General features: G+C 50.0%; 1 protein-coding gene across 1 annotated transcript in view; it reads left to right on the top strand.

Annotated features, from left to right (window-relative positions):
- EXOC4 (exocyst complex component 4) overlaps positions 1-25064 on the top strand; it is a 226159-nt gene extending 201095 nt beyond the window's left edge. The window contains exons 15-18 of the mRNA XM_050325228.1: positions 7297-7438; positions 9659-9837; positions 10836-10995; positions 24015-25064. Of these exons, the coding sequence (XP_050181185.1) occupies positions 7297-7438; positions 9659-9837; positions 10836-10995; positions 24015-24252 (719 nt within the window). The 3' untranslated portion in view covers positions 24253-25064. The remainder of the gene's footprint in view (positions 1-7296; positions 7439-9658; positions 9838-10835; positions 10996-24014) is intronic.
- Positions 25065-25946: the final 882 nt, after the last annotated feature.

The raw sequence follows: 25946 nt of genomic DNA, 5'->3' as shown, positions 1-25946 counted from the left end.
CCATTAACGAGGCCCATCTTGAGTGCTTGTGTTATCTGATGAATTATCTGTCCCTTCAGTCTATAAATTCATTTAAATGGCATTTAAATTCAGCTCCCTGAGCGTCCTTTCTCCTTCTGCTCCCCCTGAGCGGTTGGGGCTCTTCTGCAAAAGCCCAAAAAAACCTGTCCAGGTGCTCTGAACCTTCACAATAAGATCATTTACGAGCCCTTTTTCCCACCTCGTGGCTGTGCCCACATTGTCTGCATTCATTTGCGGGTTCAGAGGAAGCCAAAAGGGAAAAAAAAAAGGTTTTCCTGGGCATGGGAATTCATCCAACCCCCCCCAGCTCCCTCCTGTCCCTGCCACGCTCAGCCTGTTGCTGTTCCACACCTCTGGAATGCTGCAGGGGGTGTCAATTGTCCTGTCCTTGCTGCTCCAAACGCCACCAGCACCCACCACCTGCTGGGGGCTGGGGTTTAATCGGAAAAATGAGGAATATTGGGAAGGAATTCCTGGTTATGAGGGTGGGAAGGGCTGGACTGGATTTCCCAGAGAAGCTGTGGCTGCCCCTGGATCCCTGGAATGATGCAAGGCCAGGTTGGATCAGCCTGGGATAGTGGGAGGTGTCCCTGTCCATGGCAGGGGGTGGAACAGGACGATCTTTCAGGTTCCAACCCCAAATATTCTGTGATTCCGTGAGCAGTTCAGGCAGGGGACACGAATCCAGCTGGTTCCTCAGCTCCTGGAGCACAAAACCCACGGATCGTTTCTTCGGGATGGCAAAAAAAAAAACCAAACCAGCAGGGAGCTGCTCGACCTCGAGGCAACAAAACACCTGTTTTGGTTCAGCTGAGCACGAGGAGCTTTGGTTTACAACTTTATAACAAGAAAATTTCCCGGCCTAAAAATCCGGGTCAGCTTTGCTGGATCTCCGGGATGAGATCCCCACAATCCTCAGGCAGCTCAAGGCTCTTGTTTTCTTGCCCGAGGGATCTCCTGGTGCCTTTTTTTAATTATTATTATTATTATTTTCCCTGGAAAATAAAGCCAGCAGAGTTGCTCTCACGGGTTGCTGGTTGCAGCTTTCCATCCGATATTTAAGGATCAGGTTGTTTTCCTCGCCTGGCTGCCGCATTCCCGGATCGTTATCCCACATTCCCGGATCGTTATCCCGCATTCCTGGATCGTTATCCCACATTCCCGGATCGTTATCCCGCATTCCCGGATCGTTATCCCGCATTTCCCCACCCGGGATGCTCTCCCGGTGCCCCTGGGCCGGGATTACACCAATTCCCCGCGTTCCATCCCTTTTTCCATCCCCTCCCACCGGCCCCAAACGCGGGGTGGGGGTGGGGATTGTCACGTAAATAATTGACCTCATTAGCGAGGCTTTCAGGGAGGATCCCGCGGGCAGAGGTGACGCTTCCATCTGCAGCTGATTCGGAACATAAACTGATGTTCCTGCTGTCACTGAAATCATCTTGGTGATTGCCTGTTTTTCCTGGTTTCCCATTCCTCACCCTTCCTTTGAAAACTCTTTGTAATTCCCAGGGATATTCCTGTTCATCCCTTCCCCAACATCCTCCTGGACAAGACTCTTCCACTCTCCTTTGTCCCCTCCTCTTGCTCTGCAAACGAATCTATTAACAACAAAACAACCCCCAAACCACTTCCATCCATAATTACCAACAGTCCAAAAAAAATTGATCTTTAAGGTATTTTTATTTTTATTTTTGCTACGTTTTCTTCCCCCATGGCCCTGCAGTTTTGCTCTTTGGCATCGGGACTTAAGCTCGGGAATTCTGTTCCCTTCTCTTCCAGTGAGTCCAGACTGGGAGGTTGAAGGACCTTTTAGGAATAAAACCCTCCCAGGACAAGTTTATTCCCAGAAAAATTCTGATGTTTCGAGCTCGTTTATTGGGAAGGTGCAGCTGAGGATCGAGGAAAGAAAGGAAAAGGAGGGGAGGGAGTTTTTGGCTCTCCGTGGATTGATGGAAACGCCTCCAGGACTTCCCTGGAGCTGGGATTTTGCCCTGGTTTTAAGGCAGATGTGGCTGAACAAGCCCAGAGAGAGGTGGGAAAAACTCCAAACAGGCAAAAAAAAGAAAGGCTTTTATAACTCAGGAAAAAAGGATTTGTGCTGAGCTTTGGAGATCTGAGCTAAGAAAACTCAGCCCAAGAAATAGTATTTCTGAGGAGGTTAAGACAGGGGAAAAATTACCTTAGAAATTACTGCCAAGAGGAAAAAAAAATACCCCAGGGGGTTATTTCGTGACTGAGGAGCCCTGGAACAGCAAATCCCGGACTTTTCAGGGAGATCCTTCCACCCTGAAGTCGACTGTGATGGTTTTCCTGCCCTTCACTCTCCCTGCCCAATTTTGCTTCCTCCAGTGACAAAAACCTGCTTTTTGGAGTTGGTTTTTTCAATGAACCAGGCAGTTCTGGGAGGGTTTTGATCCTTTTCCAGCCTTGACTGCAGATTCCTCCAGAAAAGTTCCACCAAAGCTTCCAGGGGGTTTTTGTGCCACCTAAAGCTCGAACCTCCCAGCGGAGCTTCACCTTTTCCCCCCTCTCTTTTCGGCAGATATTTCCCCCCCAACAATCTCCTCCCCTCCCGAGGCTGCCCCTCTGCAGAAAGAGGTGAAGAACAACCCCCTTCCCCAGGAGTTATTGCCTTTTTTGGTTTTATAAAGTGCTAATTTTCCCGGGAAATCGATGCCGCTGGGGGAGCTCGGGGGGGCGGGCGGCGCTAACGAGACAATTCATTAACCGGGGAGTGTAAAAAAAAAAAAACCACCAACATTAATTCTCCAAATGAAAAACTAATAGAGTGTTTAGCCTGTCCTTTATCAGCGGTGACAGTCTGGGCTCTGCTCATCGGCGGTGTTTGCTGAGCTGATGGGCTCTGCAAGTCCTTCTTTATCTCCGCTCATCATCGCCCATCGCCGCAGGAGCTCGGCGGGAGTTTTTTTCCAGCCCGTTGCCTCCGTCCCCCTTTTCCCTGCACTTGGAATTTTAACGTGGAGTGAAGGGCAGAGAGGCTGTGGAGGGAAATTCTCAGGCCAGCTTTGAGTTTGGGCTCGTTTTCCACAGGTTTTGGGTGCTGGTTGTTCCTTCTCCATCACCGAAACCCCGAGGGGATTTTTCTCCAGCCCATTGCCTCCTTCCCAGTTTTTCCTTCACTTGGAATTTTAGCGTGGAGTGAAGGGCAGAGAGGCCATGGAAGGACATTCTCCAGGCCAGCTTTCAGTTCTCAGGGCCAGCTTTCATTCTGGGCTCGTTTTCCACAGGTTTTGGGTGCCGGTTGTTGCAGTCAAAACCCCAAGGAAAAGATTTGCAAGGGGAAAATCCCTCCCTTAAGTGTCTCCCACTGGGAAGCAGGATTTATTAGTTGGGATTTCTTGTGAGTTCCATTAATGAGAAGCTCTCCCTGAGCTTGTTTTCTCTTTCCTTCTGTCTTTTTAAGTGGTGGCATCACTTTGCCCCTTCAGCACCAGCAAGTGCTTTCACCAGTAGAGGGCAAGCCAGGCCGGTGGAATTTGGACAATTCCATGATCCAACCTCTTGTTTGGCTGTTCTGTGGGACACTCGGTGCTGTCACCTCTGCTCCTCACCCCCCACCCTCCTCCACGTGTCAGCAGAAAGAGGTGTCTGATTGTGGAGTCAGGGGTTGACCTGATCCATCCTTGTGGATCCATCCTTGTGGATCCATCTTTGTGGATCCATCTTTGTGGATCCATCTTTCCCTTTGGATCCTGCACAAGGAGAAGACACCTGGTGCCAGAAAAGTTGAGGGTTGGACCAGCTGACCTTTAGAGGTCCCTCCCCACACGCTCCCTTCTCTGATCTTGGAGGACCAGGGAGATTTCGTCGCTCTTGGGGGTTTGTTTTTATTTCAGCTCCCTGAAAAAAGGACAGTTGAGGTGAAAAAGGAGCAATTCAGCATCTCTAAGAGGTCCCAACTCTCACCCCTCTGGGAAGCAGAGGGAGGATGTACAACCCCAAACTGGAGCTTTGCTTCCTGAACCCCGTGAACCTCCTGAACTCTGGCAGAGTTCAAAGCCACTTCCAGATTTTATGGCTCGTTCCAGACCTTTCCTATAAAAAAACAGAGGTGGTTTGGGGTTTTTTAATAGTGATTTATTTTAAAATGTAGTGTTTTCCTCCTGCTGGTTGGGTTCAGGAGGCAGAGATCTCCTGGAATCTTCGGAAATCTTCCCCAAAATCAGCCCTTGATGTTGAATTTGATGCATTATTGAAATTTGTACTTTATCCCCTATAAAAAAAATAAACCACATAATCACCTGTCTAATCCTTCCACCTTCACCCAAAGCTTTTCCCTGTAAATAACCAGATATGGCCCTTTTTTGGGAGGTGTTTGATGAAAACTCCTTATCCAGGTTTTCCACACTGGGAACTAAAGCACAGCAAGTGATTCTTGGGATCCCCAAAAATGCCTCCAGCGGGGAGGAGAGTTAATCCTGAGCTCTAAAGGCTCGGTCTGACACTCAACCCATCAAAAATTCCCTTTTCCAGGTGCATATTCCCAGTTATTTCGGAGTTCTGGAGTGGAAGGGAGTCAGGCATTAAAATTTAGGGAGCTGAACCGACCTTTAATGTCACGGTGGAGCACAGCAAGTGTTTCAAACAGCCTCTCTTTCCCAAATAAAAGGGATTTTCCCTCCAAAAAAGCTGGAAAACACCTCTGGGAGGTTTATCCCTCAGGCTCAGGGCTCGTGTCCTTGGATTGATTTCCCTCCTTGCGCTGTTCCCTCCCCTCCAGTGGGGTTGTGTTGGCCAGGTGGGATCACATCCAGCTCGGATTAGGGATGGAGGGTGAGGAAAGGGCTTGAGGAAGGAGGAGAAGGGCAGGAAGAAGTGGAAAGGCTGCTGATCTGCTGTTTGGTTGGGGTTTTTTTCCAGTATTTTAAGGTGTTTTTTGACTTTTTTTTTGGCTGGTTTTTTGCTTCTCTCCCTTTTTCTCGGAGGGTGATGCCCAAAAAGCTTCCCAACTCCACAGCCAGCTCCAAATCAACACTTTTTTATTATTCCAGGCCATTTATCAATTCAGGCTCTGATAATTTATTTTTTTTTGCTGCTCCAGCTGATTCTCTGCCCAAGATGACGGAGTCCAAACCGTCTCGAGCGAGACTTAAAATGGGGATTTTTTTTCCTCCTTGCCTTTTTTTTTCCTTCCTGACCATCCAGAGTCAAAATGACAGGCTCTGAAAGGCTTCCTCGGAGCTCAAAAAACAAAGAATCCACGGGAGAAATTCATCTGCATCCCCTCCACTGAACACCCAGAAGGACTTTGGGGCTTTAAATAAAAATCTCCCTCCTCCTCTTGATCTGCTCTGCCAGATATAATCACAGCTTCACTTAAAAAGTGCTGTAAATGAGTTGTGGAGAGGAGAAAAAATGGTGGAGTGGGTCTGGAATGAGCTGACTCCTGCATTTCAGGGGATGGCTCCATCCATCTCCCGGATCTCCGGAGCGAGGTGGGATCATTCTCGTAGCCGTAGAGAAAATCTACTCAAAATGTAGGGTTTTTTTGGGTTAAAAATAAGGTTTTTTGGGTGCATGATAAAGGTGAGGTTTTGGTGCTTTCTGCTGAGCGTCCCTGGATCTGCTGCCGAGCCAAAAAAAGTCCTGCCACCCTTCCAGGGAAAGCGGTGGCACCTGGAGGTGTCACAGCTGGCACAGAGAGCTCTCTGAAAGCACCTCACAGGAGTCACCTTAGCTGGAAATCAGAGGGTGGGTAAATTATCCCATCTCCCCCCTGGCTGATAATTCCATTTTCATCATCCCATCACCCCCCTGGCTGATAATTTCCATAAATCACTGATGATTGAGCTCAGTGAGGGGAGAGGAGCTGGGAGAAGAGTCAGGGGGTGCTGGGCAGGGGGAATCCTTGTCCTTCCCACTCCCCCTCGGGGGTTGTAACTCTCATTTCCCTCTTTGTTTCTCTTTCCCACTCCTGGCCAGTGAATGATTTCCATAGATTCCAAATATTTAATCATGTGGTTTAACTTTAGGAGCCAAATTTAACTTTAGGAGCCATCCCAAAGCTCGGTGAAGGTTCCCTCTCCCCAGAGCAGGTTGTACCAACAGCCCCCAGTGGCATTTACCTAAATCAGCCTCCACAAAGAGAGGAACAAGCCACAAAAACAGGAGGAAAGTTGTGCCAGGGGAAAGTTTAGGTTGGATATCAAGGGAAATTTCCTCATGGAAAGGGAAGTCTCCATCCCTGGAGGGATTTCAAAGCCACCTCTGTGGATGTGGCACTTTGGGCACGTGGGGTCAGCGGTGGCCTCGGGGAATGGGTTTTGACTCCATGATCTTGGAGGGCTTTTCCAGCCTCAATAATTCCCTGATTTCCCCCTGTTTGCCATAAGGAAAACACTGATTTTCCCATATAAAAACCGAATATAAAGCACCAGAGAGCGAGTTTGAGGCGGGAAATTGGATCCCAAAATTTTAACTGCCAGGTTGGAGAAGTGAGTGACATTTGGGAGGAACCTGAGCAGCTTTCAGATGGCCCACAGGTCCATCCTCCAAGCCCTGGGACACAGGGATGGTGGGGATGGCACTTGCTGATCCAGGAGATCCCTGGAAATCCCATTATTTAATTCACGGGGATGCTCTGTAAGAATTTTGATCCCAGGGGAATGATCCTGGATCCTGCAGGAATATCCATCCCAGGGGAATGATCCTGGATATTCCTGCAGGAATATCCATCCCAGGGGAATGATCCTGGATATTCCAGGAATACCCATCCCAGGGGAATGATCCTGGATATTCCTGCAGGAATATCCATCCCAGGGGAATGATCCTGGATATTCCTACAGGAATATCCATCCCAGGGGAATGATCCTGGATCCTGCAGCTGCAGGAATACCCATCCCAGGGGAATGCTCTTGGATCCTGCAGGAATATCCATCCCAGGGGAATGATCCTGGATATTCCTGCAGGAATACCCATCCCAGGGGAATGATCCTGGATATTCCTGCAGGAATATCCATCCCAGGGGAATGATCCTGGATATTCCTGCAGGAATATCCATCCCAGGGGAATGATCCTGGATCCTGCAGGAATATCCATCCCAGGGGAATGATCCTGGATATTCCTGCAGGAATACCCATCCCAGGGCAGTATCTCCCATCCTGGATGGTGATGGAAGCCTCCAGGCTCACTTTGGAGTTGAATCCCCTGCAGGAGCACTTTGGTGTCGAACATCAAATCAGAGCTTGGAGCAGAGGGGATGGTAGAGCTGCTGGAGGACCATCCCAAATCTGTTCCATCTTCTCCTTCCAGCCATGTCTCCAGGCCAGGACAGCCATTCCAGCACGGAACAGCTCCCTGCATCCGAGCAGATCCTGCAAAGCCTGAGCGAGCTGGCCAGGTCCTTCCAGGAGATGGCCGATCGCTGCCTGCTGGTGCTGCACCTGGAAGTCAGGTAAAACCCCCGGAATTTGGGATTGCTGGGCCGGCCTGGGAGGCTGGGGGGATGGAGAAGGTGTGCAGAGTACAGATTGTGGCGTCAGAGATGGGTAAATTTGCCTGGGGCAGCATCAAAGGCCACTCCAGAAGTGCCAGATCAAATCACCAGGGATGGTCGAAAGTGTGAGGGGGGCAGGGATTGCTCAGGGAATTCTGTGTCTTAACCAGCAGAGGGATTGACATTAGGGAGAAATTCCTGGCTGGGAGGGTGGGGAGGGGCTGGACTGGATTTCCCAGAGAAGCTGTGGCTGCCCCTGGATCCCTGGGAGCATCCAAGGCTGGGTTGGAGCAGCCTGGGATAGTGGAAGGTGTCCCTGCCCGTGGCAGGGGGTGGAACTAAATCATCTTTACTAAATGATCCCTTCCCACCCAAACTGTCCTGTGATTCCAGGATTAGGTGGCAGATATGAGGAAAAATGTGGGTTTTTTGGGGTTTTGTCCTGACAAAAAGGCAGGATGGTGTTTTCCTGCTCTACCATTTAGGATCCCAACCAGCAGCTTCCCTTCCTGCTTTCCCAAATTGCAGCAAGGACTGGGGAACAAGCTGGATTTTTATTTTGTTGGGTTTTTTCTTTTTTTAAAGGGCTGGAGAATTCCATGAAACCTCTGACTTCAGGAAAGGCAGCCAAAAAATGCCTTTTTCAGGTTGCCAGGTGTCCACTCCGGGGCTGGGAAGATGTTTTTCCCTGGTGCAATTTACAGGCCAGGGTGGATTTTTGTTGCTTCCCCTTTTTAATCTGAAGCACCAAAGAGATGTCAGGGACTTGATGGATCATCAGCCTGCCATCCATCATCTGCTGGGCTCAGCATAGAGGAGCTGGATCTGTGCCATTCCAAAGCACCCAGCACGGTGTGGATCCACCCCCAGGATCCCTGTGCTTCCAGCAGGCCCTTTGGGAAGAGCCTGGGAATTTATCCCACCTTCCTGCTGCTGTTTAAGGACCACCATTCCCCATTCCCCAGAATCAGGGAATCACAGAGCAGTTTGGGATCACGATCCCAGGTTGCTCCAAGCCCCGTCCAACCTGGGTGGGAGCACCTTATTGACAACAAAACGTGGAATTTTAGGCTATTTAATGTCTGTTATGGAATTAAACAGGAGCAGACACTGTTTGTTGTGGCCACATCCAGGACATTTTCCAGGGAAAATTCCCCTCACAGCTTTTCCCACACCCCACTGTTGGTGGTGTGAACTCCATGCCTCGATGTGCTGATCCTGAGCCGGGCTTTGACAATTCCAGGGATATTTCACCCGGGCTGGGATTTGGCTCTGTCCCCTCTGGCAGATGAACTTGGGAATCAGAGGATCAGGGAGTCATTTAGGTTGGAGAAGACCTTTAAGGTCATCCAATCCAAGCGTGTCCCTCAGCCCTGCCAAGGCCACCTCTGTCCCCTGTCCCCAAGTGCCACAGATCCCTCCAGGGGTGGGGACTCCACCACTGCCCTGGGCAGCCCTATCCAGGAAAAAATTATCCCTAATACCCAACCTGAACCTTCCCCTGGTGGAAGAAGAACCCACACCTTGTCCCCACTTACCCATGTGGGTGAAACCCAAGAATTCCACAAGGAATTCTGCACGGATTTTGCTGACGCGGCACTTTCTCCCCTAGTTTTGAGCGACATGACCTAATTCCAGGTTTTTGCAGAACGCTGAGGGCTGATCTGACTGCACAGAGTTTCTCCTCCAGTGGAGGAGATTTAGGGACACACTGCCCCCACCCCTACCAGGTGGGAGAACGGGAAAGACTCGGAATAAGCGCGGAACGCTTGGGAATAGACCCGACCCCCCGGCACATAAATTATCGTTTCACATCCCCTGGCTCGCTCCTTCTGCCACTTGAGGGGCTCTCCAAGGCACGTGGGAGGAGTTGTTGTGGCAGCACCAGCGTGGCAGTGCAGGTGATGGGAAAGGAACATCGGGATGAGCGATGCCGGTGGCTCCCTCCGTCCTTCCAGGCAGGACAACGACAAGAGCAGGGCGTGTTTCATTCAGGCACAACCACCCAGCTCTTCGAGTTGGTTGCCTTTAAACACATTTTTAAAGAAAGTTGGGGTGGGTTTTGGGTGTGTTTTTACAGTTTGTTGTAAATGGTTATTTTTCGAAGACGGGAGGCGGCGCTCGCCCAACCCGCGGATGTTTTTTCGGCGGTGACGTCACTGTCGTCTCTCCCTGCAGGGTTCACTGCTTCCACTACCTGATCCCCCTGGCCAAGCAAGGCAACTACGCCATCGTGGCCAACGTGGAGAGCATGGACTACGACCCGCTGGTGGTGAGGCTCAACAAGGACATCAGCGCCATCGAGGAGGCCATGAGCGCCAGCCTCCAGCAGCACAAGTTCCAGTACATCTTCGAAGGTGGGGCCACCTCCCACCACACCCTGGGCCTTCAAAATTTAAAAAAAAAGGGGGTTTGGATTCATCCTAAAGCTCCACGGCCTGGCTGAGGATTGGGGGGCTGGTGGAGCCGATGGGAGATCCCTGTGGGGGTTTGATGGGGTGAGAGGGCTGGGGATGTTCATCCTGGAGAGGAGGAGGATCCAGGGAGACCTGAGAGCCCCTTGCAGGGCCTGAAGGGGCTCCAGGAGAGCTGGAGAGGGATTTGGGACAAGGGATGGAGGGACAGGACACAGGGAATGGCTTCCCAGTGCCATTTAGATGGAAGATTGGGAAGGAATTGCTGGCTGGGAGGGTGGGGAGGGGCTGGACTGGATTTCCCAGAGAAGCTGTGGCTGCCCCTGGATCCCTGGAATGATCCAGGGCCAGGTTGGAGCAACCTGGGAGAGTGGAAGATGTCAGGGTAGGAACTGGATGGTCTCTAAGGTGCCTCCCAATCCAAACCCTTCCGTGATCCCAAAGCTTGCAGTATCTGTGTAATCCCCCCCCAATTCCCACATAGCTGCAGACAGAGGATTTTTTTATTCACCATCACCTCGTAGAGCCCCTCCAACAGCTCCATGTGTGTGTGAGGAGAGGGAAACACCTTCCCACAGAGCCAGGGGGACCGTTCCCACCCTGTTGAGCTGTGTGATGAAATTCCTGAAATTCCTACCTGCGCTCAGGAAACACCAGAGGCTCCTCTTAAACCCAGTTTTGGGGTTCATGGCTCTGCCCAGACAGAGGGATGGAAAGGGACATTCTGCAGAGCCTGGAGGTATCAGAGGTTCTGCCACTTGGATTTTGGGGGCAGTTTTGTGTTTTTACTGAAGAGGGGAACGTTGAGGGGAGTCCTCCTAAAACGCAGATCCTGAGGGCAGTTTCTGGTTATCCCTCGTTCCAGTGCACTCTCATTCCTGGGCTTTGTGATGAATTCTTGCCACTAAACCCCTTCCTCCTCCTCCTCCTCCCCTGGGCAGGGTTGGGCCACCTCATCTCCTGCATCCTCATCAACGGCGCCCACTACTTCAAGCGCATCAGCGAGTCGGGCATCAAGAAGATGTGTCGGAACATCTTCATCCTGCAGCAGAACCTCACCAACATCACCATGTCCCGGGAGGCCGACCTGGACTTCGCCAGGTGAGCCCCAAAAGCTTTGTTGTCGTGGGGTTTGTGGTGGTTTCAGTGCCCACCTGAGCTGAGGGAGCTCCTCCTGAAAGTGTCACCGCAGGGTGAGCGTCGAGCTCGGCACGTCCAGGTGTTGATTGGGGTGTTTGCTTCCTGCTGGTTGGTCAGAGGGACAGGTGGAAATGGAAAATCAGAGGATGGTTAAGGTTGGGAACGACCTCCAAGGTGGTCGAGTCCAAATATGGGTGAGGTTCCACCAAAGCATCTGCACCCTGGGGGGCTCCTCCTGAGACCAAAACCCAGGCGAGGAAAAGCTCCCAAATAAAGAGCTCCTAGAAGGTTCTCTCCTCTGGGTATGGGCTGTGGGTTGAACTTAAACTGGGTGAAATTTGGGCTTGGATTCCTGCCCAGGTTGGTTGTATTTTGGTTGGTTGAAGGCTGGCACTCGTAGCAGCTCCCAGGAGCAGAGTCTGTGAACCCTGGGGGTGAGCAGATGAAGGTGGGCTTCAAGGGGGGGTCTCCCTTCACCTTCTGCTCATCTTGAAGAGCAAAATAACCCCCCAAACTGGATGTGGCAGATTGAGGAGTAAGCAAAGGGGTGAGAGCAAACCACTGGCAATAAATGGTTGGTGCCATCACGTGGTTTTTGGAGACTGAAGCAGGAGAGGAGCTGGACTCCCTCAGGTGAGGAAGAGTGGGACTGGGAGCCTCATTTCCTGGGGAATCATCTCATCATCGAGTCAGCTGCTCCACAGTAACACTGACAGGGGGAAGTTAAATCCAATCTCTCCTTTTTAAAATGATTTTTATTTTTTATTTCCCCCCCCAGATCTAGTTGAGATGCTAAATTAGCCCAGTGGCACCCAAAATATTGTGTCACAGCTCCAGTGCCTGACCACCCCTTTCCATGCAGGAATTTTCCCTGATATCCAATATCCAATCTAAACCCCCTCTGGCACAACTTTGAGGCCATTTCCTCCTGTCCTGTCCCTTGTTCCTTGGGAGAAGAGCCCAATTCCCACCTGGCCACAGCATCTCTGTGGTCCCTGGGGTGCAGATTTCTTCCCATCATCATAAAAATTCATCAGCATTTCCTTTTAACTTTTATGGCATCGCTTCCCTCTTCCTTTTGGGGCACAATTCCACGATCTAGAGAGTGTGTTTGATTCTTCTGTCCTTCAGATAACTCCTGGATTCTTTTTATCCAGGTTCTTTTCCATAAACAAGGCCCTGGTGCATCCCAACCCCAGGAGGTTTCCAACCCTGTGTCCAGGACACCCAGGGTTCAAGGACCAATTAGCCCCAATTAACAATCAACCCATCGCTCTCCACACTTTCAGCTCCCTTTCAGGCATGAAATCTGAATTTTGGGACAGGTTTTGTGTGCTCTTTTCCTGCAGGTGAACATATTTGAAGCCTGATGTATTCAAGTTTATGAGACAAGGACTTTTAGGACTTTCCTGGGTGTCCTGCTTTTATTTTTCCACTTTGGATGTGATTTTCCAGGCTTTTTAGGACATCCCATTTCTTGTCTGCTCAGTGACTCGGGCAGTAGAAACCCCAACCAGGGAAGCTGGAGAGGGAAAGACCTTCCTTCCTCCTCTGAAGCCAAAATCCCGGGGAGGATTCCCAGGAAAACTTCCCCCAGCTAACACTTGTTGATCCTGGGGAGGTTTTTTCTTGTTTAAACCCAATTTTTTCACCACCTCTGTAACCTGCAGGTGGCAACAGCAGCATTTGGAGCTTTGGGAACAGCCCCATGGCAAGGGAAAAAACTGGCTTTAAATGAGTTTTTTCCTTCGAGTTTCTCAGTTCGAGGCAGGGAAAGCCTCAGCAGAGCATCACGAGGCACATTTCCATTGGGGAAAAATAAAATAAAATAAAATAAATTGCCAAGTTGTGGGAGCTCCAGGAGGTGTCACAAAGGATTTGTGGCTTTTTGCTAAATTTCCTGCAAATATTAATAGGTTTTTAACTTTTCTCTGTGTGTGTGTTCAGTATCTGGGCCACAGAAATGGGGTTGGTCATTAGGGCAGCCACTGCTTTATTAAAGTAGGGTTTTCTCCCTGTGTAATAAGTCTGGGACTGGCCATGACTTCCAAATACCTCCAGATTTCGGAAGCTTCACCCCCAGAATTGGATTTATGGCATTAGGGGGATAAATTCAGCTTCAAATTCGAATTCCTGTTCCAGTCTTTTTCCCTTATGCCTTTTTTCCTGCTCCTCCTTTATCCCCACCCAAAATTACTGTGGCATCTTCATGCAAAGATCCCTCATCAGAGGTGGTAAAAAAGGGTGAGGTTTAAATAAAATAGCTTTAATAAGATAATATATAAAATAAAAATATAAATATACATAAATATATATTTTATATATTTTTATAAATATATATTTTATATATAATATAAATCTAGAAAATAATATATAAAATATCTTTAATAAAATAAAACCCACCCTTAGGTGGTGACAGCACCAATCTGTGGTGGGAAAGCCCGGTGTGGGGTTGGGAAGCAGTGGGTCTGACCCTCAGCTCTGCTCCGGTACCTGCTCTGCACCCTCATTTTATTTTTAATATCTGAGTGAGTCACAGCAGCAGAGAGAGACCTTCAGGTTTAGGGTCTGACCCTCAGGTTTAGGGTCTGACCCTCAGGTTTAGGATCTGACCCTCAGGTTTAGGGTCTGACCCTCAGGTTTAGGATCTGACCCTCAGGTTTAGGGTCTGACCCTCAGGTTTGGGGCCTGACCCCCAGATTTAGGGCCTGACCCCCAGGTTTAAGGCCTCACCTTCAGGTTAAGGAACTGAGCCCCAGGTTTAGGGTCTGACCCTCAGGTTTAGAGCTTGACTCTCAGGTTTATGGTCTGACCCTCAGGTTTGGGGCCTGACCCTCAGGTTTAGGATCTGACCCTCAGGTTTAAGATCTGACCCTCAGGTTTAGAGCTTGACTCTCAGGTTTAGGGTCTGACCCTCAGGTTTAGGGTCTGACCCTCAGGTTTAGGATCTGACCCTCAGTTTAGGATCTGACCCTCAGGTTTAGGATCTGACTCTCAGGTTTAGGGTCTGACCCTCAGGTTTGGGGCCTGACCCCCAGGTTTAGGATCTGACCCTCAGGTTTAAGATCTGACCCTCAGGTTTAGGATCTGACTCTCAGGTTTAGGTTCTGACCCTCAGGTTTAGGACCTGACCCCCAGGTTTAGGATCTGACCCTCAGGTTTAAGATCTGACCCTCAGGTTTAGGGTCTGAGCCTCAGGTTTAGAGCTTGACTCTCAGCTTTAGGATCTGACCCTCAGGTTTAATGACTGACCCTCAGTTTAGGATCTGACTCTGAGGTTTGGGATCTGATCCTCAGGTTTATGGTCTGACCCTCAGGTTTAGGATCTGACTCTGAGGTTTAGGGTCTGATCCTCAGGTTTGGGGTCTGACCCCCAGGTTTAGGATTAGTGCCCAGAGGCAGAGATGTCCTCGTGCTGCAGTTCCCAGCACCAGCTCCAACATCCACGGCTGTGGCAGGGTTATCCCATCCAGCTCTGACTCCTGCATGGGGAAAACTGGAAAACACCACTGGGAAGTGTCTGAATTCATGAAAAACCCCCCCTGGGAGTTCTTTATTTCAGGGCACGGTTGTGCTTGGGATGCTCAGCATTCCGGGCTCCTGTCCTGCTCCTGACTGGCACAGCGAGGATTTTTAGGGATGGGAGGATTTTTAGGGATGGGAGGATTTTTAGGGATGGGAGAGTTTCCCGCTGCTGTTCCAGGCAGGAGCAATCTGCAGTAACACGCTGCCATCTGCTGGGAGCTGCCGAGGGAAAAGGGAAGCCCTTGGACCTCCCAGTGCTCTGAAAAACGATTTTGTAATTGCCAAATACCCATTTCTCTTCCGGATTTTATTCTTGATAAAGGCAGAACCAGCAGGATGTGTTTGTGCCCGGGTGTGAAAAGCATCTCAGATGTTCTCCCTGGGGGCTGCACCAGAGCAAGGACAAAGTTTGGGTTGTTTCAGTTCAGTGAATTTGAATAAACCCCACATTAGCTGAGTAAAACAGGCACTCTCATCCCCCCATTTTATCCCCCCCTGCAAGGTAGAATTCCCCAAATCTTCACAGCCTGGATCCCAGAGGAGCCAGAAGCAGAGCAGCTCCAGAAGAAAAGCTCTCTTTGCTGCCAGGGAAGGAGGTGTTATCTCCATCCCAGCCCTGGACTCCGTGTCTGGAGCCTGCCCTCATTTTGGGTTTGCTGCTTTTAATTAACAAAGCCGCTTTGCTTTTCAATTAAGGACTTGGTTGCAACAAAATCCCTATTTTCTTTGCCTTTTCTTTCCTCTCTTGTTTGCTCCCCCCCTGTAGTTTCCACTGAGCTTTGATCTGGGTGCAGGTTTAATTAGTTGTAATTAGTGGTTTCGCTGCATTAACCGAAAATCCCAACCGCAGAGGATTAAAAACCACCCCTCAGCTCGGTGCCCTCCCCCTCCCCTTCCTCCTTTTGCTTCCCCAGGACGATTTGGGGGATCAGGGATCAATTTGATCCTTCAGCACATGGGTGTTGCTGGATCCCAAAGAATTGCCCCTGTTATGGACTCAGTAAAACTCCAGGGAACAACCCACCCATCTGGGTGTTTAAATTTCCAATTAAATCTTCAGCTGCCACGAGTTTTGGTACAAAAACAACACCAATTTATGCCTTGACAGCATCTCATGGAGCACTTTGGGGGTCTCTCCCTGCTCTCTGCAATCCAGGACATTTAGAATCACATTTAGAATCATGGAATTGTTCACTTGGGAAAAACCTTCTAAGACCATCAAGTCCCAGCACTGGCCACCACTGCCCCATGTCCCCAAGTGCCACATCCCACGTGGCTTTTAAATCCCTCCAGGGATGGGGACTCCGTCCTGAGCCAGGGCTGGGCAAGCCCTTTGTGGGGGAAGGAAAAGTCTGCGCTCCTTCCACTGTCCCAGGTTGATCCAACCTGGCCTTGGACACTCCCAGGGATCCAGGGGCAGCCACAGCTTCTCTGGGAAATTCATTCCAGCCCTTCCCCACCTTTCCCAATCTCCCATCTGTCCCTGCCCTCTGGCACTGGGAAGCCATTCCCTGTGTCCTGTCCCTCCAGGCCTTGTCCCCAGTCCCTCTCCAGCTCTCCTGGAGCCCCTTTAGGCCCTGCAAGGGGCTCTCAGGTCTCCCTGGAGCCTTCTCTTCTCCAGGAGAACATTCCCAGCTCTCCCAGCCTGGCTCCAGAGCAGAGGGATCCAGCCCTGGGAGCAGCCCAGGGCATGGTGGGATCTGGGCTGGGTCACATCCAGCTTCTTATTCCCCAAGTTCTCCTCAGGGCTGCTCCCAAATACTCCTCCTCCTTCCCAGGACAACACCTGCTGCTTTATGTTCCTCACGTGGAAAAGCGCTTCCAGAACATTCTGCAGCTCATTTACATCCCCAAAAAGCATCCCCAGTGCCCGAGCACTTGAGCACATGGAGATGGAAGGAAGGTGGGTGGACCCCTGAGTGGGGACAGCACATCACTCCCCTCCTTTTGGTGGATGTAAATTCCTTAAGGAGGGAATTTTGTCGGCTTTGTAATCGAGACACAGCCGTGGACAAAGAGCCCAAAGAACAGGCAGTTTTTAAGTGTTTAAACCTGAGTTTAACTCTCAGATACAAGCATTGACTCACTGACCTGGTGGATCACAGAATGATGTGAAGATCAGCCAGTGCCACCCCCTGCCATGGGCAGGGACCCCTTCCCCTCTCCCAGGTTGCTCCAACCCGCCCTTGGACACTTCCAGGGTTGGAATTCTTGCTCCATAACTAGAGGCCCCCCACTGTCACATCTCCATGGGAGCTGCCTGCCCTTTGTTCCCTCCACAGGGAGGAGTGAGGATGATTTTAGGGTGTGGTTGTTCTGAGTTGGTTTAAGTTCTCTTTGAAATGAGATGAAGGGATCTCTGAGGAGTCCCCTCCTGTGGCCTCCTCAGGGAGCAGAGGTGACGTGCCCGGGTGGAATTATCCCTGGATCTGCTGCTGGGCCCCTCCAGGGCTGGCTGGGGTGAGGAGATGACTTTGCAGGTGGGCAGATCCATCCTTAATTTCCATCAGTAGGGCTTCATTAACTGGACTAGGGGGCTGAATTAATTGGGCAGCTCCCACCTCCCTGATGCCCAAACCTGCAAGTCACTCATTACCCACTTCCCTTTGGAATTTCTGCACGCAGCAGAGGGAAGATGTGGGAATACCAGTGTGTTCTGGAAGGGGCTGGGCCTGCCCAGGGTTTGATTTTGCTCGGGCGTTTTGGTTCTTTCCCCCGAGGCTCTCTTGGTCTCTGCTCTGTAACCTTTAACAGAGAGGAGGTTTTGAGGGGCCTCTGTAAATGATTTTCAGTGCCTGAACGTGGATGTTGGGAGCTGCTCCGAGGAAAGAGATTAATTCAATTTTCCTAAACTGGAAACGGGGCTGGAAAAACGGAGAGGCTCCATCGACTCGCTCAGTGTGTTCAGTGAAACAATCAGTGGAGTCGAAATTCTCAGCATTCACACTTCCAGGGACATGAAATGGGGAGGAAGATGGGAATAAACATTTTTAACTCCTTTTTATTTAGTTAGTTAGTTAGTTTGTTAGTTAATTTTTTTGGCCATTAGAGTTGGCCAGTCGGGATGGGTTCAGCTGGAAAGGAATTGCAAACAAACCCCTCACTTACCCCCGAGGTGACAGTCTTTTGCTGATAGGTGCTTTCTGGAGGGGGAAAGTAAAAAAAAATGTAAGAATAAATAATAATAATAAAAAAGTAATTACTTTGTGTTCCCAAGCTCCTTCTTTGTGCAGGTGCCCGTGTGTTTATCTCCCTCTGTCATGCTGCATTGCTGATGGTAATTAAAGGGAAGGGGTTTTTTTTCTGCTTGCAAGTTTTTTTCCTCCTCATTTTCTGCCCTGAGTGACTTTGGCCTGGGTGAGGATGCTTTGCCACCAGCCACTTCCTTGTGGAAGTGCTTTAAGGTGAGGTCTAATTTAGGAATCTCGGCCTGTCCGGGCTGGGATCGGATCCTTTTGTTCCCCCAGGGATGTGGGCTGGGTGTTGGTTTGGAAGGCACATCCTGGGGGTTGGTCCCGTGGTGGCTCTGGGGGAATCACAGAGTGTTCATTGACAGTGTTGGGTGGATTTGACTGCCCAGGATTTGGGATGTGGGGGTGGCAGCAGAAACAGGGAGCGCAATCCAAGCGGTGCTTGGTCAGCAGGGGGTGGGGGAGCTCCCAGTGGGCTCGGATTCCCTGGTAAATCCAGGTAGGACACGTTGTTTTCCAGTTTAAGGGCTTGCTTTGCTTTGGAGTAGCAAAGAGTGGCACCTACAGCACATGGATGGGCTCCAGTGGGTGGTCTGCATTTAGAATCCTGGAATTTTGGAGGTTGGAAAAGCCCTCTGAGACCAAGTTCCCCCCAGCACCGACCACCACTGCCCCGTGTCCCCAAGTGCCACATCCAGGTGGCTTTTAAATCCCTCCAGGAATGGAGACTCCACCCCTGCCCTGGGGGAGAAACTTTCCCAAATATCCAACCTAAACCTCTTGAGGCCGTTCCCTGTTGGAAACTTGAGGCCTCTTGTCCTGTTTTACTTTTGGGAGAAGAGACCAACCCTCGGTATGAGCTTGAACAAACGTCCAGAATCATCCCATGGGAATAAATCCCCCTGGGAGTGAATGTGAACTCCATGTCTGAGCTCTCCCACAACCTGCTTGGAGCTCCTATTTTGGGCTAGAAATTGCTTTCTACTTCCACATTTCTTGGGAATTTCTGATCAGGCTTTTAGAGCAGGAAAATGAGATTTTTAAGGAGGGAACGTGGGTGTGACACACACCAAAAAAAAAATGCTGCCTTTTCTCCCCAGCAGGCTCAGCCTTTCCTGCACAAGCCCCACAGACAGGGAAGGCACGTGTGAGTCCTTCAGCAGCAGATTGGTTTGCCCTGTCAGTCAGATCTCATCAGAAACTGCCAAGCTGCAGATGCTCCACAGCTCGGGAATGACGGATCCCGGGGCTGTGAGACGAGCTGGAGTCACTGCTCATCACTGCTCTGCTCTGCACTCCGATATTTTCTCTCTCTGTCTCCCTCTTTGCCCCTCTCTCTCTTAATTTGGTTCTGTCATCATTAGATTGAGGCCAGAGCGCAGCATTTCCATCTGCTGATGCAGCAGCGTCCCGGGTTCGGGAATGTTTCCTTGGAGCGAGTAAAATAGGGGTGTCCCCTCTCCTGGGGACAGATGAGGACACAGCCAGCTGTGGGAGAGGGGCTTCCAGGGGGAGAGCAATTCCTGGTGGGAAGGGGAGAGGGAAAATGAGCAGAGGGCAGAAAGAAGTGAGAGGATCAACAGGGATCAGTCCATGAGAGAACTTCAGAGCAGAGCAGGGATCTCATCCCCAGGATTCAGGAAGCACAGCAGGGAGGGTGTCCCAGCTCCTCTGAGTCTCTCAGGAGGAGTTGAGATTGGATATTAGGAATTCTTTTTCATGGAAGGGGTTGTAACCAGGCTGCCCAGGGCGTTGGGGGGGTCACCATCTCTGCAGGTGTTGGAGGTGTGGATGTGGCACTTGGGGACGAGGGGTTAGTGGTGATTGTGAGGGTGAAGTGGTGGCACTGGGCACTTGTGTTTAGGCAGGTTGAGATTCCTCCATTTCCCTCTGCAGTTCATTGCTCTTTAATCACCAAAATCTTTAATCCATTGACTTTTGGCCTGGTGTTGGAGTTCTCACGTTTCAAGTGCTGAATCTCCTGGCTCCAGCACCGTGGAATGGTTTGGGTTGGAAAAGATCTTCAAGGTCATCCAGTTCCAACCCCGACACCTCCCACTATCCCAGGGTGCTCCATCCTGGCCTTGGACACTCCCAGGGATCCAGGGGCAGCCACAGCTTCTCTGGGAAATCCAGTCCAGCCTCTCCCCCTGCCAGCAGCTCCCAAACATTCCCGCTGTCATCAGAGCTCCACAGACTCTCCCCACGGAGCATCCCCCTGGTTTTACCCCCAGTTCCAAGCCCCTTGATCCGAAATAAATCCAAGCTTTAGCCACAGGAACTCTTGTTCCCAGAGGGGAACTGAAATTGTGGGATTTTTTTGGGGTTTTTTTGCTGACTGGAGCAATTTACAGCCCTTTCCGTGGAAGTGCTGACTCCCTCTGCTTCATTCCCACATTTCCTCTCATTTATGCACGAGGCAAAGGGGAAAAAAAAAATCCCTTAATATTCTTCATGAACTGGCAGATGGTGGAGGGAATTTTATTTTTTTTTGGTCTTCTTTTTACTGTGTGCACTAAAATGCAAATGTGTGTGGCTTATTTGCAAATGCTGGCATTAATAACTGATACTTAAGCAGGTCAGATTAGCACTTTTACCGATCTATTAAAAAGATTCCCAATCATTTGCACACTCGAAATCAATTTTGATACAACATGTAAATTGAATTTAATTTTTTTTTTCCTCTAGATATAAAATGGCATTTATCTGCTCCCAGCCATTAAATTCGCTGTTTAATATGTACTTTCCAGCTCACTTGGCTGGAGTTTCATTGCTCTTTATCTGTCGAAATTTAATTAGCCTTGATGCCATCAGTATATTACAGAGCTAATTAAAGATTGAGATAAGTGCTGAGGGTGCTTGTTGAATCCCCTGCAAAGTTGCATTTGGAGAGGGAGGATTTGCAGCTCTCATCCTACATCAGCCACTTTGGAGCTGCAGGGAGTTGTCTCAGACATTGTGTGGTGGGTTTTTTGGGTTTTGTTTTGGTTTTAATTATTTGATGGAAGGTGGCAAAATGGGGTCCAGGGAACTCGAGTTGTGGAAATGTTGCGGGTGGGCCGATCGGTGTGGATTGTTTCCTGCACCGTCCCTGTGGTTTCAACTTGAAATAATTAGGTTTTATAACGGGGCTGCCTTTAATTAGAGGGTCGGACTTTGTGGCTTTTGAATAAATACACTGATTTTTGCTGCCTGGGCACTGCAGTGGGTACAGTGCTGATCGAGGTGGGAGGGCTTCCCATCACTGATACCGTTTTCTGCCTCGAAAAAAATAGGTTTTAATTATTTTTAATATTAATTTTTAATTCTTTTTCCAGCTTTAATAATAAATAAAAAAAAAAAGCCAATATTATCCTTCCATGCCAGGCTTTGATTATCTATTAAAGGGCTGTGATTTACAGCCTGAAGCACCATTATATTATAAATTCACTTTTATTTCCACCCTCCTCGTGCTTTGTTTTCTTTGTTTCACGTCTTGGTGGCCAAGAGGAGCTGAGGTTGATTGAGAACAGCAGAACCACCCCTGATGGGGACATCTCTGGGAATTCTCCTGGCAATTCCCCCTGAAGCACTTTGGGTTCTTCTGGAGGCAGGGGAGGAACATCCCTGTTCTTGTCCTCAGAGCTGCTCCAGATTAATTAAAATCAACAGAGGAATCCTAAGAAATGTCCATCAGGATCCACATTCCCCTGGAATGCAGTGCTGAGGGTGATGGAATTCACTTATTCAGGGTTGGAGGACGAGCAGTGGTGGATGATCCCTCCTGGAACCATCCTCTCCAGCCTCCTCTCTCTCCTTTTCCCACCTCAGATGTCTCCACACAGGCAGGAATCCTCTCCTTGGGGATGATTAATTCTTCAGGGATCATCTCCTTGCTCAAGCCAGGCCTGAAAATCCCTATTTTTTCCTGCATTATTTGACTGAAATAACAGAAGAGATTTGCCTGAAATCATTTCTTGCTGCTTTTACCCTTTTTGGCCTCACTCAGGTCCCCCCCTCTCGTATTTAAATGTGGTGGTTCCACCAGGATCTGCAAACATCAGGACTGGGTGACTTCATAACCACAGATTTTGGGGCTTGTTTTCATCTCCATCTGCTTTCTTGTCCTGTCTGGTGGGGTTCTCAAAGTGCCTCCCAAATCCCCCCAAAAAGAGAGGGAGATAAGGCACAAAATTCATATATACACCTTTATTTTTTAGGGGATTAATAACCCCTCAGAGGAGCTGGTTGCCTTTGCAGAGAGAGGCTTTTTCATTTTTTTAATTCTTCATTTTTATTCTCCAACCATAGAGTTGCCAAGAGGCCATTTTATATATATATATATATATATATTTATTTATTTATTTATTTATACACACGTGCTCAAAATTCCCTCCTTGCAAAACAGGTTCTTTTTGACAACTTGATGTCAGATTTTTTTTTTTTTTAAAAGTGCTGTTTAAAAACCCACCAACCAAACCCTGTTTTTGGCTTTTGGCAGCTTTGGTGGAGGATCAAGGGAGCAGGGAAAAAATGCCTTTAGAGCTTTGGTTTTAAGCATTATTTGCTCTTGGGTTTGCCCTGAAAAAAAAATGCCCCTAAAAATTCAAGGCACCTTTGAAGCCTCATTGTCAGTGAGGTCACAGATGTCGGGATTGGGACGTGAAGGATGGATTTTCTTGTTAAAAAATCCCCAATTTTGGTCATCCCAGCCATCAGAACTCGTTGATCTCTTCTTTGATCTCTTCTCTCTCTTCTGCCCGCCCAGATATCCCATTTTTTGAGGCCTGGAAGGTCTCAGTGCCCAGGCTGGTGATGTGAGGAGGGTAAATCAAAAGAAAGCTTGGGAAGCTGAAGCTCCTCTTGGCTTAGGTGTGCTAATCCCATATTATTATTTATTAACCTATTTATTTATTAACCTATTTGTCAGCTGATGATGGAAGGAGCTCTTGATGGATATTAATTCCCCTCCCTGGTTTTAAAGCCCAACTTTAAAAAAAAAAAAAAAAAAGAACAAAAAAACCAAACCACAAAGGATTTCACCGTCCCATCCTCGCTTCCCACAACCTCCTCTCGACAATCAAAGGAGCCTGAATAAATAAATTTGGGAAAAAACCAAAAATCCCAGACCAAGAGGTTCATCCCACCCCCCTCTTTCATCTCTCATTATTTGATAACATCAGAAGACGAGTCCAGCAACGCTGCTCGGGCAGGCAGGAGTGGGCCTGATCAATATTTATTAATTCTTTCAAAGACAAGGCAGGCAAAGTGGAGCAGACTCTGGTAAATGGAGGGGAGAATTTACTCATGCAAATAGGGTTTGGCCCCAGGCAGTGCCAAGCCCAGGCAGCAGGTTTTTAATTGCACCCAATTAAAAATGCAGCACCTTTTGCTCTCTCTCTCTCTCTCTCTCTCTCTCTCCTGCTGTCTGGTTTTATTTCAGAGGAAGTTTTTAATTAAAAAATAATCTGATCAGGAGGAGAGTGGCAGGGGGATCCTGGGGGGGGTTTTTTTAGGGGCAGAATTCTTCGGGTGGCCGAGATTTGGGAGAGGGAAGGTGGGAAGGATGTGGGGGAAAGAGGAGCAGGAAGGTGGAAGGAAAAGGTGGGGGAAAGAAGGGCAGGAAGGTGGAAGGATGTGGGGGAAAGAGGGGCAGGAAGGTGGAAGGATGTGGGGGAAAGAGGGGCAGGAAGGTGGAAGGATGTGGGGGAAAGAGGAGCAGGAAGGTGGAAGGATGTGGGGGAAAGAGGGGCAGGAAGGTGGAAGGATGTGGGGGAAAGCTGGGCCTGAGCTTGCCCAGTGATCACTTTGTGCTTCACACAGAGCAGGTTTAGTTGTTTCTCCTCGTTTTGAGGTGCTCTGGCAGCTCAGGAAGGCCACAAATCCCGTGCTTTGGAGCCAGGACTTGCCCTCCCCATCCCTGGGAGTGTCCAAGGCCGGGTTGGAGCAACCTGGGATGGTGGGAGGTGTTGGGATTGGAACTGGATGATCTCCAAGGTCCCTTCCAACCCAAACCATCCTGGCATTCTGTGATGACATTCTCAGGAAGGAATTTTGTCCACAGAGAGTGCTCAGCCCTTGGAATGGGCTGCCCAGGGAGGGGTGAATTCCCCATCCCTGGAGGTGTTTAAGGACGGGCTGGATGTGCCATCAGCACCATGGGCTGGGTGACAGGGTGGGGTTGGACTGGATGATCTCGGAGGGCTCTTCCAACCCGTGATTCCGCAGGAATAAAAGTCTGGAGCGTTTCCTGAGGTGGTAAATTTACCTTTGCTCCCTTGCCAGGCAGTACTACGAGATGCTCTACAACACAGCCGACGAGCTGCTCAACCTGGTGGTGGACCAGGGGGTGAAGTACACGGAGCTGGAATACATCTACGCCCTCAACCTGCTGCACCGCAGCCAGACCGGCGTGGGCGACCAGACCACGCAGAACATGAGGCTGCAGCGCCTCAAGGAGATCATCTGCGAGCAGGCTGCCATCAAACAGGCCACCAAGGACAAGAAGATCACCACCGTGTGACCCTGCCCTGCCTCCCACCCCCCCGGGGCGGGTCCAGGCCTGGCTTTGTGGTGGGCGTTGTGCTGGGGAGGGGGGGTGGGAAATGCCATCTTGGGGTTTTTTGGGGGGTTCTGATGGGTCTTCACGTAGTTCTTCACTGTGCTGTCCCCCAGCAGGGAACAGGAGCCCTGGGGGAGTTTTTAGGGGGGGGAAATTTGGCCTTGCTCTGCTCCTGCTGCTTTGCTCTGGGGGGTAAAATGAGCTGCTGTCACTGGTGGGGCAGGGCAAAGGGAACATTTCACGCTGGGTGGGCTCAGGAAGTTCAGACCACACTTAAATAAACAGCACCGTGCCTGTCAGGCACAGTCCTGTCAGGATTTTGATGGTTTAGGGACCTGTTTTGGGGCCTGCTCAGCTCTGCAGTGAGTCCTCCACGAGGAGAGTTTTATTCCCACATGAAAAGTGGAGAAACTCCCCCAGGAAGTTTTCTGCTGTCCCCAGGAAGTTTTCTGCTGTCCCCAGGAAGTTTTCTGCTGTTCCCCACTGCAAGGAGCTCTCCTTGTTTACACAGCAGGGTGCTGGGGCTCAGCACTGATGGTCAGCAGTGCCAGGAGGGCAGATCCAAGCTCTGTGGGCTGAGGGGACACTCAGGTCACCATTTCTGCCCTGTCCTGACCGTACCACTCCAAAATAAGAACAAACTCCGCTTGTGTTTGCCAAGTAAATTGTTGACCCAGCTGGGGAGGGGGGTTCACTTGCTGAGAAAGGTTCTCCCTGAGCTGTGTGATTTCGGGTGTCCTGGAACTGCAAAATTAAAGGATGTTTAAAGGCTCTTCTGCTCTGTCTGGGTGGTTTTTTTCTACCAACTGTGGGTTTGTGGTGTCCAGCCTCTCTCAGCTGCTGTCTGTCTCCTCCAGAAGGTGGTTCTTGAATGCTCTGTGTTTTCTTGTCACCAGTGGAGCATCTTCCAAAGTGGAGCATCCCCCACAGTCACGATTTGGAAGCGTTGAATTTGGGTTTTTTAGCGTGGATTGTGCTCAGCCTGGAGAAGAGGAGCTCAGGGGGCACCTTCTGGCTCTCTACAAGTCCCTGACAGGAGGGGGGAGCCGGGGGAGGGTCGGGCTCTGCTCCTTTAAGAATCAGGAGCGGAGGAAACATCCTCAGGTCGCACCACGGGAGGTTTAAATCGGACACGAGGGGAAAATTCCCTTTTAATTCCCTTTTAAAGGGTCTGGGCTGTGTGTTGGTGTTTGGCTCAAACCCAACAGCAGAGGGGGTGGGAGCAGGAGGGAACATTTGGGGAGGAATTTCCTCATGGAAAGGGTGGTCAGGCATTGGAAGGCGCCACCCAGGGTGGGTGGTGGAGTCCCCATCCCTGGAGGGATTTCAGCCCCTGTGGATGTGGATGTGGCACTTGGGGACACGATCAGCTGGACTCGATGATCTCAGAGGGCTTTTCCAACCTGAAGGACTCTGTGACGCCCCAAGCCCCTCTTGACCCTTTAGCCAAGGTTTTTAAGACTCTTGCTTTGCTCAGGCAGGTGCTGGGACACCCCCACACCCCCACACTCCTCCCACCCAACTCCCCACGGAAAAGCTCAGGGAGCTTCAGCAGGAAACACAAGAAGATCCAGGGGAGAGGAGCAAACCCAACCCATGAAATGCAGGATTTAAGGAGCTTGGATGTGCTCCCAGCAGGCTGAACAGCAGGAGCA

This window comes from Myiozetetes cayanensis, unplaced genomic scaffold (assembly GCF_022539395.1).
Source record: "Myiozetetes cayanensis isolate MyiCay16 unplaced genomic scaffold, myiCay2020 scf3, whole genome shotgun sequence".
NCBI lineage: Eukaryota > Metazoa > Chordata > Aves > Passeriformes > Tyrannidae > Myiozetetes > Myiozetetes cayanensis.
The sequence above is the reverse complement of the archived record's forward strand: the minus strand, read 5'-3'. Positions and strand labels throughout refer to the sequence as shown.